Source organism: Lampris incognitus, chromosome 5 (assembly GCF_029633865.1).
Source record: "Lampris incognitus isolate fLamInc1 chromosome 5, fLamInc1.hap2, whole genome shotgun sequence".
Taxonomy (NCBI): domain Eukaryota; kingdom Metazoa; phylum Chordata; class Actinopteri; order Lampriformes; family Lampridae; genus Lampris; species Lampris incognitus.
The window spans coordinates 7,097,104-7,116,980 of NC_079215.1; the positions used below are offsets into that span (position 1 = coordinate 7,097,104).

General features: G+C 45.5%; 1 protein-coding gene across 1 annotated transcript in view; it reads right to left on the minus strand.

Annotated features, from left to right (window-relative positions):
• Positions 1-19,877, minus strand: part of LOC130112376 (voltage-dependent T-type calcium channel subunit alpha-1I-like) — a 356,487-nt gene that overhangs the window by 15,993 nt on the left and 320,617 nt on the right. Inside the window, exons 32-33 of the mRNA XM_056279712.1 lie at positions 18,204-18,656; positions 2,627-2,767 (exon numbers count right to left, since the gene is read on the minus strand). Of these exons, the coding sequence (XP_056135687.1) occupies positions 2,627-2,767; positions 18,204-18,656 (594 nt within the window). The remainder of the gene's footprint in view (positions 1-2,626; positions 2,768-18,203; positions 18,657-19,877) is intronic.

A 19,877-nucleotide genomic window follows, 5' to 3' on the forward strand; every position in this document is an offset into this window, starting at 1 on the left:
TATGCTCAATTAGAGCATGGGATATACACAGCTTTTTAAATGCCATCAGAACACACTGTCTGGATTGGAATGAAATATAAAAATTCAGGGGCAGCATGGTGGCGCAGTGGTTAGGCAGTTGCCTCACAGCAAGAAGGTCCTGGGTCCAAGCCCTGCGGTAGTCCAACCTTGGGGGTCATCCCGGATCGTCCTCTGTGTGGCGTTTGCATGATCTCCCTGTGTCTGCGTGGGTTTCCTCCCACAGTCCAAAGACATGTAGGTCAGGTGAATCGGCCATACTAGATTGGCCCTGGGTGTGAATGTGTTGGCCCTGTGATGGACTGGCGGCCTGTCCGGGGTGTCTCCCGCCTGCTGCCAATGACAGCTTGGATGGACTCCAGCATCCCGCGACCCTGATTGGGATGGGTGGCTTGAATGGATGGATAAAAACTCAGTGCTAATCTACACATCTTGGGAAATAAAAAAGCAAAGTCACTTTCCATTCACTTTGCTAGGACTTCCTTGTGCAAAGTGATTGAGGCACTTTACTGATTATGTTGAGATCTCTACTGTGGGTATAGTTGAATCCGTCAGAGTGATATTTGCTGTAGATCCCAGTGTAATAGAAATATATGATTACGTAGTTATCCTTCTAATGTTTTGTTTGGATTATAATTAATTTAAAATTCCATTAACTCCTCTTGGATAATCTATACAGCTTGCTTTTACAAAGTCTACATTTTCCCAGTCGAATCTCCCGTTGAGGCTTTGCAGTTCTCTCATTAATCCGACATATTCTAGCCAAGCTGTAATTAACCCAACGAGAATTCAGTATCCGCAAGTGCCGCAGCTCAGAGGACAAATGGAAACTTGAAAATTCTCCGCCTCATTTTGCAGAATCGTTCCTGCGGTCTTCAGGCGACCCTCTTATCAAGAGCAAGTAATGAATGTCGCTTGGGTTCGGCGTTGATGGACCTGGTTTGGCAAAGCTGGGGATCGAGCATGTGTACTCGTAGTAACAGTACAGACTCCTGAATTGCCCACTGAGGCAAATTTATAATTTGTGATTTTGGGCTATACAAATAAAATTGACTTGACTGGGATTATTTATACGATCAATCCGCTTGAAGAGGTATCTCTCTCTCAGCCATACTGACTTTTTCACAGAGGAGTTGAGTAACAGGCTGTACTCTAGGAACATTTAGATGATATGAAAATGAAATTAATTTTAGCTCATAGCAACCCTAAACCAAGAAGCTGGGTAGCTGAATTAGGATGGGGATTCACTGGGATGTCACCAGGAGATATGAATATTTACACACATTTCATAGGACTGACTCTGTCTCTTTCTCCCTTACACAAACCAACAGTAACACAGGCGTGTTTATTTTTCTGTACTGTGAGTGCTGCTGCTTGAAAGCTCACGTGCTGAAAAGATATGTGGAATATACTGATGGTAAGGAGGGCTGCAGTGATGGCAACTTGTAAGGGTTTGCATTACGTGTGTGTGTCTATTACATGCAAATGATGCGCAAACATGTTCTAGATAAAAAGGGTTTTGCAAGACTGGCAGTTGTTAGCAGCCTCAATTATGCTTAAGTATGACTGATGGCTGTTGAAAAACAAAGCCACATGGATTCAGTTCCTCTGAACCAACGAGCAAATAAAGTAGTGATTTATTCAACCATGCACATACACAGACACCGATCAGCCAAAACATTAAAGCCTGATGCCACTGCCATCTGGGAATACTGTTGCCATGAAGGGGTGTACCTGGACTGGAACAATGTTCAGGTAGGTGGTACGTGTCACAGTAACATCCACATGAATGCCAGGACTCAAGGTTTCCCAGCAGAGCATTGCCCAGAGCATCGCACTGCCTCTGCCGGCTTGCCTTCTTCCCATAGTGCATCCTGGTGCCAGCTCTTCGCCAGGTAAATGATGCATAAGGACCCGGCCATCCACACGATGTAAAAGAAAACGTGATTCATCAGACCAGGCCACCTTCTTCCATTGCTCCGTGGTTCAGTTCTGATGCTCACATGCCCATTGCACGCACTTTCGACAGTAGACAGGGGTCATCATGGGCTCCCTGGCTGGTCTGAGGCTACACGGCCCCATACACAGGAAGCTGTGATGCACTGTGTGTTCTGACACCTGTCTATCATAGCCAGCATGAACTTTTTCAGCAAGTTGAGCTACAGTAGCTCTTCTGTGGGATCAGACCAGACAGGCTAGCCTTCCCTCCCCACACACCTCAGTGAGCCTTGGGTGCACATGACCCTGTGACCGGTTCACCGATTATCCTTCCTTCGACCACTTTTGGCAGGTACTGACCACTGCATACCAGAAATAACCCACAAGACCTGCCATTTTGGAGAAGATCTGACCCAATCGTCTAGCCATCACAATTTGGCCCTCGTCAAAGTGGCTCAGATCCTTACGCTTGCCCATTTTTCCAACTTCCAACAAATCCACTTCAAGAACTGACTGTTCACTTGCTGCCTAATATACCCCACCCCCTTGACAGGTGTCACTGTAATGAGATAATCAATGTTATTCACTGACCTGTCGGTGGTTTTAATGTTTTGGCTGATTGGTGTGCATACATATATGATTGTGTGTGTGTGTGTGTGCTCCCACTAACCTCTTGTGGGTGGCTCTTACAGTCCCTGCAGATGGGAGGAGAGCAGTAGTGGTGGAATACTGAACCAGACAGGTTGTCAATCATCTCACCCTCCATTGAATCCTTTATCATCAAAGACACACTGTCCAACCACTGGCTCTCCTAGAAAACACACACACACACACACACACACACACACACACACACACACACACACACACACACACACAACACGACACAACAAATGCAATTAGACAAAGTAGAAACTTATTTTTAATGGGAATAATTACGTCATTGTGAACTTGAAAATAATGACAAAAGTTTGGAAATGTGCTCAAATCAAAACATCAGTGGACTGAGAACTTGGGCTTGAGTGTATTTGCTTACGGCGACTCCTTACTGCATGTTTGTTCATGGTGTTGTTTTCTTAAAAGTTAGTTGAAGTCAGTGCACCTTGTTATTTATCCTCGACTTTCGGCAAGCCCAATCTAAGGATTCTTTGTCTGAAGGACTCTCTCCTGTGACTCATGTGGGCTCTATTGTTTAGCTTTTAACTGCCCCTGCACTGTGGCCAGGTGTCTTTAAACATCACCAGCGACTCTCTCTGCTGTCATCCTGTCAGTCTTTCTGGTTGTGCTTTGCCCCAACACTGACAGACTTGGAAGTTTTTCCACCGCCAGACTTAGTAGCTTTGCATAGTTGTAATTCGAAAGCAGGGGTCTCAAACTACTGGCCTGCGGGCCACATCCAGCCCGTGAGGCAGTTTTGTGCGACCCGTGCTATGTTTTAGATTTATTAAGAGATCCGGATTGTGTATCCATTTTGCATGCTATTTTCCCGTTTTTTTCCCCAACATTTCTGTGTTTCTAGTTCTAATTACTCCGTTAAGATTAGTTTTGAGGCGGCGGCCTATTCTGTTGCCTACCAACACGGGGATCGACGGTTCAAGTCCCCGTGTTGCCTCCGGCTCGGTCGGGCGTCCCTTCAGACACAATTGGCCGTGTCTGCGGGTGGGAAGCCGGATGTGGGTATGTGTCCTGGTCATTGCAATAGCGCCTCCTCTGGTTGGTTGGGGCACCTGTTCGGGGGGAGGTGGAACTGGGGGGAATAGTGTGATCCTCCCATGCGCTACGTGCCCCTGGCGAAACGCCTCACTGTCAGGTGAAAAGAAGCGGCTGGCGACTCCACATGTATCAGAGGAGGCATGTGGTAGTCTGCAGCCCTCCTGGATCGGCAGAGGGGGTGGAGCAGCGACCGGGACGCCTAGGAAGAGAGGGGTAATTGGCCGGATACAACTGGGGAGAAAAAACAAAACACGGAAGAAACAGCGGATTGTCAGCAAGGCATCTAAAACCAGAGGCAACCCACTCCCCTCAGCTGAATCTCTACATACTCACCGGACTGTCCAGTGAGCAAAGAAGGTCATCTCCGACCCCTCACATCCTGCTCATCACATCTACCGCCACAGGTCACTGTCCACCAAGACCAAACGCTTCACTAACAGCTTCCCCCCCTAGCTATCAGGACTCTGGTTCCTCCCTAGAAGTTGCCTCCTCACACACCACACTAAAAATGTTCGAAATGAAGCCGGTGAGTAAAATAATATAACTGATGGCAAAAACTATGAAAGTAAGACCCAGGTTGTAAAAAAAAAACAGGAATTATCCTTTATTTCATTGTCCGGTTGCTTGGCTCAATGTGAGTGTCTGGAAACTAGTTACAGTTCCACTTTTACTTTGAAAAACTTTTTGATTTTACCAATTTACCACACGGTCACGTCTCCTCCTTTCAAGCCAACTCTCACACTCTGAACATTCACACCTTTTTAAAGCGATACCTTTTGAATCCTTTTTTTCTGACTCATATCTCCCCGTCTTGCCTTATTATCTGCTCCAACTGCCTGTCGCCTCTCTCTTCCAGTGTCTTCCTCTCAACCCCTCCTTCTCCTCCTCCATTTACAAAGTATGTGATGACCAAGTCTCTTGTGTTGTTTAATTAAGCGTTATCTATTGGAGAGTGTGGGGTTTTTTTTTTCAATTGCTGGTGGCAAATGCCAAGACAAAAAGGGGACACTTCTGCCTTCTCATTAAGCCAGAGGGGCAGGCAAATGCCACCTTTAGAAGATTAATTGCACTTTCGATTAAAAAAAAAGCGCTTTTCTTCAAGCTGTAAAAGATCAATTCAAGACCGTGTAACGTCCTGAGCTGAACGGAGCAGGATTTGACAAAGTCAGCAGTTTGCATTGTCAAGGTTCTGTGAAGTGTGATGGGAATGAAAGGCCGTGAAGGTTATACGTTTTGAAATTCAATAATGAATGGTATGGTAGGTTTTTGCCCCCGACCTCTTTTCGTCAGTGGACTTCAGTGATAGAAAATATGCCCCTAATGAGGCAGACAGCAAACAAAATAATAGAATAATTTCAACTCTTTGTTCATTCCACTAAACTGCCTCTCCCTACTTTGTATAATTCTCCTGTTCGAGTGTTGGCATTATCTTCCATTTGTTTCTGTCTTAGCTCACCTCCGTACTGTCAGTTGTTTCCCAACTGACGAGTGCGGTATGCTCAAGGCTCAGCATTTTCGGTTTTTACAGATTTTCACCGAAAAATACCTAGATTTTTTAGGAGATCGGTTTAAACTGATTTTCACCCGGATTTCATGTTTCCACGGATCCAAAAGTTGTTCCTGTTTATGTGAGGTTATGTAACAGTGTCCTGTTGTGGCGAAATTCGGCATGCTGGATGGCTTTGAAAAATAAAAACTGAAAATGCTGAGCCTTGAGTATTCCATATTGCATATGCTTGACACCACAGGAGGTCAACAAGATACTTGAGAGTTTTCTTCAAGAAATCAATGGGTCTGTGGAGACCAACGCTAGAGCCTAACTCAAACGCAATCACACAAGTGACCATCAAGTGTGGCATATACCAAGATGATGGGCTATATCCCCTTTGCTGTTCTACATAGGCCTGAACCCTCTTAGCCAATGTCATCATGACAAGTGGATATGGATTCAGTTTTAAGCGTGGGCAACCATCAGCCACCTCCTCTACATGGACGACATCACGTTTTACAACAAGAATGAATGAGACTTCGGCTGAGACTGTATAACCCAGCCATCTGTGCACCTGTCATCTGTAGGGTTGCCTGACATAATCCCAGATTCACTCCATATGCTTTGCCCTATCCCCATACAATCTGTATTACCCAATTAAATTAATACAGAGAATGCTTCCACACAGCAGTCACACACAGAGAGAGAGAAAGAAGACGAGAAGTGATGAGAGTGACGCCGAAGTTGTCATTAGCTAAACCAAATAGAAAAAAAGCAATTTTAAATGAAAACAGCGCAAACAATAGCATAATTCTCTAGGAGCGTGGGACTGTGACCAAGGGAAAAGAGAACGCATCACAAACAGGCTCCGAAGTCATCAGGTAGTCGAGAGAGAGAGATCGAGAGAGAGAGAGAGAGAGAGATGATCCATGGTCATCAGACAGGCCATAATGGAAGAAGAAACATCCTGGAAAGGGAGAAAGACAAAGACAGAGAAGGGGGGGGCAGGTGCACAGCATGGGCACGCATGTGTTCAGAGATACAAGCAGAAGGTTGGAATGGTGCAATGCATTCAGAAAGTTTAGGAACATTTTCGCTGGCAGAACAACACCAAGAGACTACTGCTAAGACCTGCAGTTATAAACGCATTGAGACTGCGACCCTCCCAAAAGAGGATACGTGTTACAAAGCTCAGAAGGGAGTCAAACTACCAAAGAAATAAGACTAATAGTTGAAAGCTAATGAGAACAGATGGGTTTTAAGTTTAGATTTGAAAGACTACAGAATCAGGTTCTCTGATGGTGGCTGGGAGACGATTCCAAAGAAAGGGGACATGGGGGGTAAGAGAAGGCTCTGCTGCCTGCAGACTTCTTTTTAACTCTAGGGAGAGAGAGGAGGCCTGCACTTTGGGAATGGAGGGCACGAGAGGGTAACAGAAAGTTGAATCAGCTCATCTAGACACATTCAGTGGGACAAAAGTTTCATTATTCATCTAAGTGACTTTGTCAGTCTCTGTTGACTGCAGGTATCCCCAACCTTATAAACAGCACAGTTACATAACGACCGAAACCAGCAGTCAGTTTCATATGCAAATTGTCATGACCATTAATTAAAGTGGTGATGTGTACTATTCACAGAGGATTGGGTAATAGCTGCAATCACAGCATTGTAAGATGATGACAGATGCACTCTTAGCGCCCCCCCTCTCCTCGGTTCAGGGATGGTCGTTCCCTCTTCACATTTGGCCTCTTTGACTCCCTGTTCAAACCAGCATTCCGCCCTATCATCCATCTATCCATTATCCAAGCCACTGATCCTAATTAGGGTCACAGGAAGCTGGAGCCTATCTTAGCAGTCATTGGGCGGAAGGCGGGGGAAACACCCTGCAGGTCACCAGTCCATCGCAGGGCAAACACATTCACACCTAGGTGAATCGGCCATACTTAAATTGTCCTCCCTATCAAGGATGTAAAAAAACCCCTCATCCTTGAAAGAGTGGCCACTGGCCTGTAAATGGGGATAGACAGCGGAGTTCTGGCTTGACGCGTTAGCTCTTCTGTATTGTGCCATCCTCTTCGCCAGAGGATGGTTGATTTCGCTGATCGACAAGGCACAAGAAGATCAGATCTAGCATGAGTGGCGAGCCAGTGAAGGGAGGCTAGAATCAGCAGCAATCTAGCACCAGCAGTTTGAACCAGCTGAAGGCTTTTAGTGCCAGCACGTGGCAGGCTGGAAAAAAGGACATTGCAGTAATCTAATCTGGATGAAACAAAAGTACGGATCAGGATCTCAGCATCAGACATGGACAGAAAAGACCAAATTTTGGCAAGTTTTCCTAGACGGGAAAAGGAGGTCTTGGTGATTTCTCTAATGTGAAATTCAAAAGATAGGGATTGATCAAAAATAACACCAATATTTCTGACTGGGAAACTGGGAGATCACACAGTTGTCAGGATACCATTTCTTGGTCATTGTCCATCCATCCATCCATTATCCAAACCGCCTATCCTGCTCTCAGGGTTGAGGGGATGCTGGCGCCTATCCCAGCAGTCATTGTACTGTCAGTAAATGAGAACAAGACATTTGAACAATTGGGCTCAATATTCACTGTCTCTTTAAGAGACCTTATTCTTGCTGATGATGTCATCCTAACGAGGTAGTCCCGTGATTGCTATGCCGTTTAGGCAGGAGGAAGTGTGAGCATGTACATCATCTGTACATACCTTCAGTATCCACTGACTAGGGAAGGGCAATACCACTGCTTTTCTTTTCAATCCAATACCAAGTAATACTTTGTTGTGTAGGCAAAAGAAGGTAAGATTTGTGATTTCTAGAGTGAAAATGGGTAAATACAGATACCAAAAAGTTATATTTGAAAGCTTTGTTATTTATTTAAACTACCAAAGATCAGACCTCAACAATAAAAATAACAATTATAAAAACACAAGTTCAAGAATGTTCAACAACAGCAGGTTCATGTAATAGTAGCCTATCCTTTGCAGGAGTTGTTATTCTTTACATAAACTGGAAACTTAAAATTTGGGTTATCAGATACCCTGAAATTAAATCAACAATATGAATAAAATCCACCCTACAGTAAAGCAAAAACCTCCTCTACAAATGAATAAAACCTCTAGATTCATTCTTTCTCCATTTGTAGGTATTTGTTTAAAAACAGCATGTTAACATTTTTCCCTTTCGGTCCGTTTCTCCTTCGGCTCACTAACTCACTTGCCTTTGAGAAAATTCTTTCTGAGGGAACAGATGAAACAAAAATTCCCAGGTGTTTTGCTGCAAGTCTACTTAGGTTTGGGAATGTTTTCTTATGCTCTTTCCACCAAAGAAATGGGTCTTGGTCCCGGGGAATTAACTTTTCCTCTAAGTAACAACACATTTTAGTGAGTGCATCAGTGCCCGTTGAGCGGTGCTGCTGTGTTGACAGAGCTTGAATGTCAAAATCTGCCCATATTCCTCTTTTTGCTGTAGCTGTATCAGAGCTTGGGGTAAAGGCAGCAGTCAGACTTCCTGCATCTCAGTAAGAATTTGCTTTTTCATAGTTTCCACACAGTCTCTGTCATGAAATGTAATGTTTTCAAACCTCATGTCCAGGAACATGCTGGCAGCGTGACAGTGAACGGTTTCAATCCCACGGAATCTACATTGACGGTGCTGGGCCAGTTCTCTGGCAAGAGCTACCTTGATGCTCAGTGGCTGCAGTTGCACTGAGAAGTAGTGACAAAAAATGAATCACTTTTGATATAGACATGTGTTGCAGCAGAAACTTCCCACGGTTCCTCTTCAACGGGTCTCAGAGCCTCAGTGGTTAGTTAGGTGGGTCACAGACAGCTATTCAGTGCTTAAACACAGGGCATTCTTTCCAAGTAGACAGAGGTAACTGCTTCCCACTGCTCCTGGAATCACTCCCAACATATAGAATACAGAGTTCCTAGGGCGTCCGGGTGGCGTGGCCGTCTATTCCATTGCCTACCAACACAGGGATCGCTGCTTTGAATCCCCGTGTTACCTCCGGCTTGGTCGGGCATCCCTACAGACACAATTGGCTGTGTCTGCAGGTGGGAAGCCAGATGTGGATATGTGTCCTGGTCGCTGCACTAGCACCTCCTCTGGTCGGTCGGGGCACCTGTTCAGGGGGGAGGGGGAACTGGGAGGAACAGCTTAATCCTCCCATGTGCTATGTCCCCCTGGCGAAACTCCTCACTGTCAGGTGAAAAGAAGTGCCTGGCGACTCTACGTGTATCGGAGGAGGCATGTGGTAGTCTGCAACCCTCCCCAGATCGGCAGAGGGGGTGGAGCAGCGACTGGGGACGGGTCGGAAGAGTGGGGTAATTGGTTAGTACAATTGGGGAGAATACAGACTTCCACCGTTTCTGCTGACGGAATCAGTTTATGCTCTTCTAGCACCTTCAGTTGCTTTTGCATATTTTTGGACTTCTCTGTGGCTTCTGTGCTGTGGTGGAAAAACAATACAATGCTACTGCATGCTACTGCATCTGTAATTCTTTTTAGCTTTAAGCTAATGTTGACAGCTGTATGCTGTCCATAGGAACAACAGGTTTCTAAAAGAAACTGCTGAATTTTCTAGTTGTCGATGAAGTGATAGGACGCGGCCAAATATGCCTCTGTAGACCTTGAAGGCGGCATGTCTGTTATGAGAACCACACTGTGTGCACGTTGTAAAGTTGTCCTTACTTTATCTTGACAGTCTTTGTACAAGTCTGTAATTGTACCCTCCATCAAATGTCTGCGGCTTAGAATTTTATAGTACGGATCAAGGGTCTTGACAAATGCAATGACACCTCTGTCCTCAACAGCTGAGACTGGCTGGAGGTCCCTCACATTCATCTCTCCCGGGTGTCATGTCATCTCTGCAGCTCTTTGTGAGTCATCCATGAAAAAGAAAAAATTAATTCTCCTACAAGCTACACTTTATATGGCCACTATAACTCTCCTACAAGCTAAAATAGTTCGATTAAGTAGCTACGGGCAATTACTTTACATTTAAAGTGTGTAATTTAACCCAAAATGTGTAATTAAACCACTCATCCCAAAATGCTTTATGCACCATGAGATAAAAGTGACACTTTAGTGATCAAATGATGGCTGACATAAGAGTTCTATTCACTGTAGAGAATTCCTGAAGGTGTCTGTGAAGGTTCTCCTTCATCCAGGTCATGGTTAGCCAAAGGAGTTGAATCGAGTGCAACTGGACTTGGTATATATCCGTGAAGACGTTTCGCCTCTCATCCAAGAGGCTTCATCAGTTCGTGCCTTTCTGACTAGACCAAGCTGGTCTGACTAGACTAGACTAGCTTACCCTTCAGGAATTGAATCCAGTTGCACTCGATTCAGTTCCTGGAGGTGTAAGCAACATGAGATTACGATAATCTTGCTTTGGAAACCCTGAGCAATGCATCTTTGTTTTTTGTTTTTTCTTCACAAAATGGATTATCTGATTAAAGAAATCAGATAAAGGTGTTGGAGTGACTTTTTACGTCATCATATTAACCTTGTACTCCTTGCACACATTGCAACATTCTGGCCCTCAAGAAATAACTAGTATTTACTGCTTTCTTCTAAAATGGTTAAAATAACTCGGTGTTATCACTGATAACCTGGATAAAGCCTGCCTCTCCTAGAAGCCTCCGTCAGAGAAGTCTGCCTCACTCTGTCAGATGTGGGAGGATTTGGCTGCGTCCTCTCCGCCTCTCCTTGTTTTTGCTGTAACTCGTAGTGCTGGTTTGCGTGACAGTTTTTCAAGTGTTTCAACAGGTTTGTGGTACTGTGAGTGTTTGGCTGCGTTCTCGCCGCCTCTCCTCGTTTTTGCTGTAACTCGCTATGCTCACTCGTGTCAGCTTTTCAAGTGTCTGAACACGCTCGTGGTACTGCCACAATACCGTACTGATGTTTGACATATGTCACTTTTTGCTTCATTTGTGTTTACGGCCGTGATGTAGCTTCAGACAATGCTACGTTTTCTTTGTGCTATGTCTGACTGGCAGGCAGGCAGGCAGCATCTGTGCCTGCGTGTGGTGCTGTGCCACTGCTTTTCCACAAACTATGGGGAGCGCAGTGAGAAGACAGAAGGAAAAGTAGTCCCTATCCTAAACAATTAGAAAATACAAAGGGCGTCCGGGTAGCGGTCTACTCCGTTGCCTACCAACGCGGGGATCCCGGTTCAAATCCCCGTGTTACCTACACAGTTGGCCGTGTCTGCAGGTGGGAAGCCGGATGTGGGGATGTGTCCTGGTCGCTGCACTTGTGCCTCCTCTGGTCGATCGGGGCGCCTGTTCGGGGGGGGGGGGCTGGGGGAAATAGTGTGATCCTCCCACGCGCTACATCCCCCTGGTGAAACTCCTCACTGTCAGGTGAGAAGAGGCGGCTGGCGACTCCACATGTATGGGAGGAGGCATGTGGTAGTCTGCAGCCCTCCCCGGATCAGCAGAGGGGGTGGAGCAGCGACCGGGACGGCTCGGAAGAGTGGGGTAATTGGCCGGATACAATTGAGGAGGAAAAAAACAGGGATATATATATGTGTGTGTGTGTGTATATATATATATATATATCACGAGTTAATGAGTTAATGACAGTACTTGGTACATACACACACACATATATATATATTAAAGTGTTTTTTTCTGAAACCGGCAATGATGGTGTTATAAGTGCTCAACTAATGAGGAGCGGAATATCAATACAGATGCAGGAAAAACAGTTTTAATACATAGCAGTACAGGCCTGTTTCGTACGTCGCCCACTGATTAGCAGCTGATGAGTGTGCGACACATGAAACAGGCCTGTACTGCTATGTATTAAAACTTTTTTCCTGTGTTTGTGTATATGTATATATATATAATTTTTCTTTTATGATTCTCAAAACCTAACCCTCAGGATCGGTGTATCGATCCGCTGAGCCCTACCGCAGACATCTGCTACATTTCAGCCCTTTTGATTGAGTATTGGCAGGTTAAATTGAGTTTAAGATCCATATCTAATCCTGTCCTTGGACATTTTCAGTGTACAACAGTTTTATATCTGATTGCATGGAGGTAAATTCTTGTATTTGCCCAGATATTGGGCAGACACGTGAGTCGGTTAAAACTTGAATTGTTTGCTATATGTGTGTGTGTGTATATATAAATGATCATAATGCGGTCAAGAAGGATACAGTCAGTGCAATTGGGTATGATCAGCTTGTTAATAACACAGGTATCACATGCAGTTATAGATTAAGTTCTCCATCCAGGTGTGAATGGGGCCGCTCGCATATACGTATATTCTATATATGTCTGACAGAGAAGCATATATATACGTGTGTGTCTGACAGAGAAGCATATATATTCTATATATATATATATATATGTGTGTGTGTGTGTGTGTGTGTGTGTGTGTGTGTGTGTGTGTGTGTCTGACAGGACATGGCATAGTCTCTGTCAGACACATATACAGAAGCATGTATATTCTATATATATATATATATATATATATGTGTGTGTGTGTGTGTGTGTGTGTGTGTGTGTGTCTGACAGGACATGGCATAGTCTGTCAGACACATATACAGAAGCATGTATATTCTATATATGTCTGGCAGAGTAGCATATATATTCTATATATGTGTGTGTGTGTCTGACATGACATACTATAGTCTCTGTCAGACATATATATATTTTATATGTGTCTGACAGAGAAGCATATATATTCTATATGTGTCTGACAGAGAAGACATTCTGCAAATTAGGTCTGGTTTTCCTTTATTACTGTGCTTGTCAGTCATCCGTCAGTAGGAGTCTTTTCAGCTGTATGCATTCCCCTTTCTTGTGAGTTATTTCCTGCATGATAGCTCGTTGTTGTCTGCTAGGTACTGCTGTTTCCTGAGTTCAGAGTGCTTGTCCTGTCCTTCACTCTCCCTCTCCTGGTTTCTCTCTTCATGTTACTCTCTATGAAAGGCTGTGAGGTGAGGAGGCCGACTGCAGTCGATAGTTAGACACTGGCAGCCCTTACTGAAGGATGTATGTATGTGCATGCACGCACAAAAGCACAACTACACAAATTCAAAACACAAGGACATATACATACACACATTAAAATGTAACGAACACGCACACGTAGGCGTGAGCTGGTCAAGGGGTCCCGGGCAGGTGCTAGTAATGACCTTACCCGAGTTGCTGGCCCCCTGCAGTGAGCCCTCTAGTACAGTACTGACTGTACTGTCACTGCTAAGAAAATGCCGGATATGATTTACTATGACACTAACAGTGGTTCAGCCATCACATTAGCATGGAAATGTGCACGCAATGATGCAAACACACAATATCCTCTGTGTACATCAGTATAGAAAACTACACTTGTTAATTGGCAACACACACAATCCTACAAACATATACAGATGCACACAAAAACATACACACCCACCTGTGCCCACAGAGAACATATACTATGTCTATACACAACCTCACCAACATTAAATTACTAGCCAAACAGGCAGCTAGAATTTTACATTTTCATATCGATAGATAGGTAGCACAGTGGTTAGCACGGTCGCCTCACAGCAAGAAGGTCCTGGGTTCGAGCCCCGGGGTAGTCCCACCTTGGGGGTCGTCCCGGGTCGTCCTCTGTGTGGAGTTTGTATGTTCTCCCCGTGTCTGTGTGGGTTTCCTGCGGGGGCTCCGGTTTCCTCCCACAGTCCAAAGACATGTAGGTCAGGTGACTCGGCCGTACTACATTGTCCCTAGGTGTGTGTGTGTGTGTGTGTGGGCCTTGTGATGGCCTGGCGGCCTGTCGAGGGTGTTTCCCTGCCTGCCGCCCAATGACTGCTGGGATAGGCTCCAGCATCCCCGTGACACTGAGAGCAGGATAAGCGGTTTGGATAATGGATGGATGGATAGACAGTTTATCAGCCACATGAAGGCCAGTGGAGTTTTTTTTTCGGTACAATATGTAAAAACTCTGCTGCACAATACATACGTGTACAACAGCGGACACTCCACATTTTACCATGAAACAATACAGTGATGCAGAACATGTTAACATGTTCCACACAACCACATACAGCAGGTGTATTGTACACATGCATATGTACGCCACTAGCGTGTGAGGAGGCGACTTCTTCTTCTTGCAGCTTTTTTCGTTTTTCAGGGGTCCCCACAGCAGGTTTTGGTTTCCATCAGGACCCTGTGAGGGCACAGCACCAACACTGGCTGTTCTTAATGCGGGCCTCGGCTGATCTGGTATGGTCTTGTCACTCCACATAACTGATTTGGCAAAATTTTACATCGGACGCCCTTCCTGACTCAACCACTAACCCTACGGACGGGGGCACAGGTAAAGCGCTGGATGCCATCCCAGTGTTCATGGACTTGTGCCCATGCCTGTCGCTATAGTGTGTGAGGAGGCGACTATAGGGAGGAATTCAGAGTCCTGATAGCGAGGGGGAAAAGCTGTTAGTGAAGCGTTTAGTCTTAGTGGACAGTGACCTGTGGCGGTTGATGTGATGAGCAGGACGTGAGGGGTCAGAGGTGATCTTCTTTGCTCGCTGGACAGTCCAGTCAGTATGTAGAGATTCACCTGAGGGGAGTGGGTTGCCTATGATTTTAGATACACTGTTGACAATCTGTTGTAGTTTTTTCCATGTGTTTTTTTTCCTCCCCCTTTTTCTTCCCAATTGTATCTGGCCAATTACCCCACTCTTCCGAGCCATCCCAGTCGCTGCTCCACCCCCTCTGCTGATCCGGGGAGGGCTGCAGACAACCACATGCCTCCTCCCATACATGAGGAGTTGCCAGCCGCTTCTTTTCACCTGATAGTGAGGAGTTTCACCAGGGGGACGTAGTGCGTGGGAGGATCACGCTATTCCCCCGTTCCCCCTCCCCCTTGAACAGGCGCCCTCACCGGACAGAGGAGGCGCTAGTGCAGCGATCAGGACACATACCCACATCCGGCTTCCCATCCGCAGACACGGCCAGTTATGTCTGTAGGGACGCCCGACCAAGCCGGAGGTAACACAGGGATTTGAACTGGCAATTCCCGTGTTGGAAGGCATCAGAATAGGTCGCCACGCCACCTGGATGTGTTTTGTCCATGTTGCCATACCATACAGATGTGATGATGGACTCGATGATGGCCGAGTAGAACAGAACGAGAAGTTGATGCTTGATCCGGTATTTTTTGTGCTGCCTAAGTAAATAAAGTCATTGTTGAGCTTTCGCAATGACGTGTTCAGGGTCAGTTTTCCACTTCAAGTTATTGCTGATGTGTGTTCCGCGGATCTTTAAAAGAGTCAGTGGTGGTGACAAAAACACACACACACACACACGCAGTCACACTAACACACACTCACCCACATTCTGTACTTGTGAAGATTCTCAGTGACTACAGTAATTCCCGAGCCCCTTTTCCTACTCTTAACCATCAGAACGACAAGCCTAATCCAAGTTCCATCCATTATCTAAGCCGCTTATCCCAACCGGGGTCACGGGGGTGCTGGAGCCTATCCCAGCAGTCATTGGGTGGCAGTCGGGGGACGCACCCTGTACAGGCCGCCAGTCCATCACAGGGCCGACCCACCAACACACACACACAGGGACAATGTAGCATGGCCAATTCACTTGACCTACATGTCTTTGGACTGTGGGAGGAAACCAGAGCCCCTAGAGGAAACCACACAGACACAGGGAGAACATGCAAACTCCACACAGAGGACGACCCCTGAGGTTGAACCACCCCGGGGCTCAAACCCAGGACCTTCTTGCTGTGAGGCGACCACGCTAACCACTGCGCCACCGTGCTGCCTCTAATCCAAGTTCTAACCCTAACATGTACTCGCTTTGCAAAAATATCCTCACCCTGAGGGTTAAAAACTCAAACTGGTCCTCATAAATGAAGCCGGACATGAACACACACACACACACACACCAGCAGTCCTCTGATCACAGCTCTCTGCCAGAGCAGTTTGTTGGTTAATACAGAGAAAGGAGCTTTCAAATGAAGCGCATATGAAAATCCACATGAAAAGAGTTGCTTTCCTCTCTCATCTCTTTCTGTGTCTATCTCCCCAGTCCTCCCCTTGGTTAAAAATACCAGTGGGTTGACACAATGAGCCATGAGCACAATGAGAAGATGGCTGAGCCCTTCCACCCACTCCCAATCTCACAGTGTCTTCCAACGCTTCCAGCATAAGCTGCTGTCTCTCGCTCGCCATCTCTCCCTCTCTCCCTCTCTCTCACTCCATCCCACCCGGTGGATCTGTCTGTAGGATCTTACTGTGCTTTACTCTCCCGTGCACAAAACCATCATGCAAATTCAGTCCCTCCCCAAAACCAGTCAGTCAACTGGGTTAGCCACCCATTTTCTTCTGCTCATTGTGTCGCTACCTCCGTTACCTTAGTCACTTGTTTTCTCCCTTTTCTCTGTTCCTGCTCCTCACTCATCCTCCTCTTTCTTCCTCCTGCCTTACCGCTGTTTCTCCATAGCGCACCTTTCCATCTCCCGCTCTGCTTTTATTAATATTTTTTCCTCTTTTTGCCTTTCCCTGTCTCCTAATTCCCTTTAATTTCATTTTTGCCATGTTCCTCCTTGGCTCCATCCCTCCTTCTTCCCTCTCACGTTTCTCTTCTCTCTCGCTTCACTCTTCTTGTTTCTTACTCTTCTTCCGTCGCCATAGTAAACTGTATTTTGTTCTGACGCAGTAAGGGTACGGCTATAAATAGTTTCTGCGTTCCGCAGGTGGTGTAATGGTGTCTGTTCGTGTCTATTTGATGATGATGATGATGATGGTGGTGTGTGTAAATTAAGAATTTAGATTGGACTGGCTGGTGGTCCATTGCTGTTTGAGAAGCAGCGATCAGGAGGAACAGGAGACGGCCTGTCGCTCTTATTTTCACAACTCTGAGAAGAGTTGAAGCATTTAATGATCTTCTGTGTGCATGTGTTTGTGTGCGTGCACACGTGTCTGAATTTGTGTCTGTTTGTGGGTGCGTGTATACCTAGTGAGAGGGAGTGTTGGATGTGCGTCTCTGCCTTGGTGGGTGTCTTGGATAAGTGAATGTGTGTGTGCGCAGTTCCCAACAATTAACACCTCATGGGGATCAACATCGTGTATTTGCCGTGAAGAACAAAAGCACAGCATAAAAAAATACATTTATAAAGACAATTAGGTGCAAGATGGACGTCAGAACATTTGTTCCAGTAATCAGGCCAGCTGAGAGAATACTGCTTCCTGCTTTGTTTTTAAGCCAAAGTGCAAAGTCTAGTTCTCCTGCTATTGTTTGGAAGTATTTTTTCTATCAAAGCAATTATATACATATGTCTAACTCAACTACTTGTATCGACTGCTCAAAGATTAAAAGTGTCTAAACAAATCTTTTTCCATAAAAAAATATTTATTTCCTTTAACGCCCCCCCCCCCCCCGAAATTTTCAAGCATTCTGAAAAATTGGCAAGGTTTTTGTGAGGTCATACAGGTAACACAGCACATCTTACGTGCATCTCTGTCGAGAGAGTTTCTGTGAAATCCTACCTTGTATGAAGCCACATGGGCAGTACCACATGATAGGATATGAGGGAGAGGCTTTAAGTGAGAATAGTAGTGGGGGTGCAGAAACAATATTTTTTTTTCCAATTTTCTCACCAATTAGGATTATAGATTAATGCTATATAAAAAAATCTTTAACATCTTTCCTCTTACATACGTACATCTGCCGTATTTTAAATGGACTCACAAACATTTTTGGAGGGGTCAATATTAATGATCATGAGAACCCGTTACTTAAAATTTCTCAAAAAATGTGGTCTGAAGTATTTGAGGGAATGTTATTTGACAACTAGTTTTGGTTGGAACAAACAGTTCAATGTGACAGAAAGAATCAGTTGGATTCTTAAACATGGTATTTTTTCCATATGTACACAAATACTATTACATTGATATTGAGCAGAATTCTCTGCTTATCACAATAATAGTATTTTCCATATCGCCCAACACTAGTTTTAACAATGACCACATAGGAAAGCGAGCTGAAACAAGCCCTCTCACCTGAGCAGGAGAGTACAGCCTTCGCCGATGGCGCTTGTGGCCCTCGTGTCCTCCTCCAACAACGACTCCTTCTTCCCCTTTGACCTGTACAGGATGTGTCACCCCACTCTGACCTCCAGTCACGATTCCTCCTGTCCCTCCGCTGGCAGCGGGTGCAGCTCCACTTCCGCTGCCGGCAGTGGCCCCCGCGATGGCGCCAATGCCACCCATCATGCAGCAGAGTCCTCCCTGGGCCAGCTCCAGCTCGATCTCAGCGTCCATCTCGGCGTCCTCCTGTGCCTCCTTGTTGGAGTCGTCCAGGTGCTTCATGAGCACGGCCACCACCACGTTGATCAGGACAAATTGGGCCGTGAGCACGAAGGACACAAAGTACAGGGGGGAGATGAACTGCAGCCCCGCGTGGCAGCCGTAGTCGCCTCCTGAATGACCTGGGGGGCACTCCCTTAGTGTGTCCTTGTGTGTGTGGAAGGGGGAGGGGGTAATTGAAAGCATGCGAGAGTTTCAGAGATTCAGATTTGAAACAAAGGGAAGGTAGAGAGGGAAATCATAAGGAATGGGAAAGGAGTGAAGAAGGGAGTGAAGAGAGGTAGAAAGCAAAGAAGGAAGGAGAGGAGGAATAACAGAGAAAGAGATGATTAGAATAAGAGAATAATTAGGTTTTCTTTTAAGCCTTGGTGGTGCATTACATTTCTACATGTGTGTTTTTCTACATCTCAGTTGATCTCATAAGGGATCTGCTAAAATTGCATTACGGTTGACCAGCAAATAGGGTCTCAACAGGTTGGACAAAGTATAGCATGGTATGTGTACTGCTGATAGCTTGACATCTACTCTGCTTGGAAATCAGTCACTTTCTGGCAGCATCTAATCAGCACTTATTACCAGCCCGTAAACAGGGCTTATTATGACAGTTTGTGAGCTGAAATTACCCAGACTTGATTGGAGAGAGAAGCTGATTAGGATGATGAGGAGCCGATATGAGCGACTCGAGAGGGTGTCAAATATGCTGCGACATTGTCATATCTACATAATTTTCCATCCATTCCATTATCCGAACCGCTTATCTTGCTCTCAGGGTCGTGGGGATGCTGGAGCCTATCCCAGCAGTAATTGGGCGGCAGGCGGGGAGACACCCTGGACAGGCCGCTAGGCCATCACAGGGCCGAATACAATTTCAATACAGTCAGCAAATACAATTTAAGCCAATTCTCTAAACCACAAATTTGGAAGTGACAACAAAAGTGAAATTGAAGTTTTTACTTGAAATGTCCAATGTCAATGATCAGTCGCATTGCTGAGCTTCTTCCTGATTTACTTTGCAGGAATTATCAGCCTGTTCTTCCCATATGTAGGAGTACCCATTGATAAATTACCCAGCCAGTGCAATGCAGAAGTAACAGATTGTGGGAAATTGTGTACACAGTCTAACTGCGGTACTGGGGTTTTTGTTGTTGTTGTTGAAAAGACAGGTTTAAAGACTGTATTTTGTGACACCATTATAAATCAGCAAGTCCAGCAGTGGTTCTGTGTCCAAAATCTCTAAAATGAGGCTGGTGAGTAAAATGATATCATAACCAATGTGCATGATGGTAAAGCTATGAAAACAAGACGCCGGTTGATAAAGAAAGAAGAAAACAACTGAATTATCCTTTAAGCTTCACTGCAAGACAGACT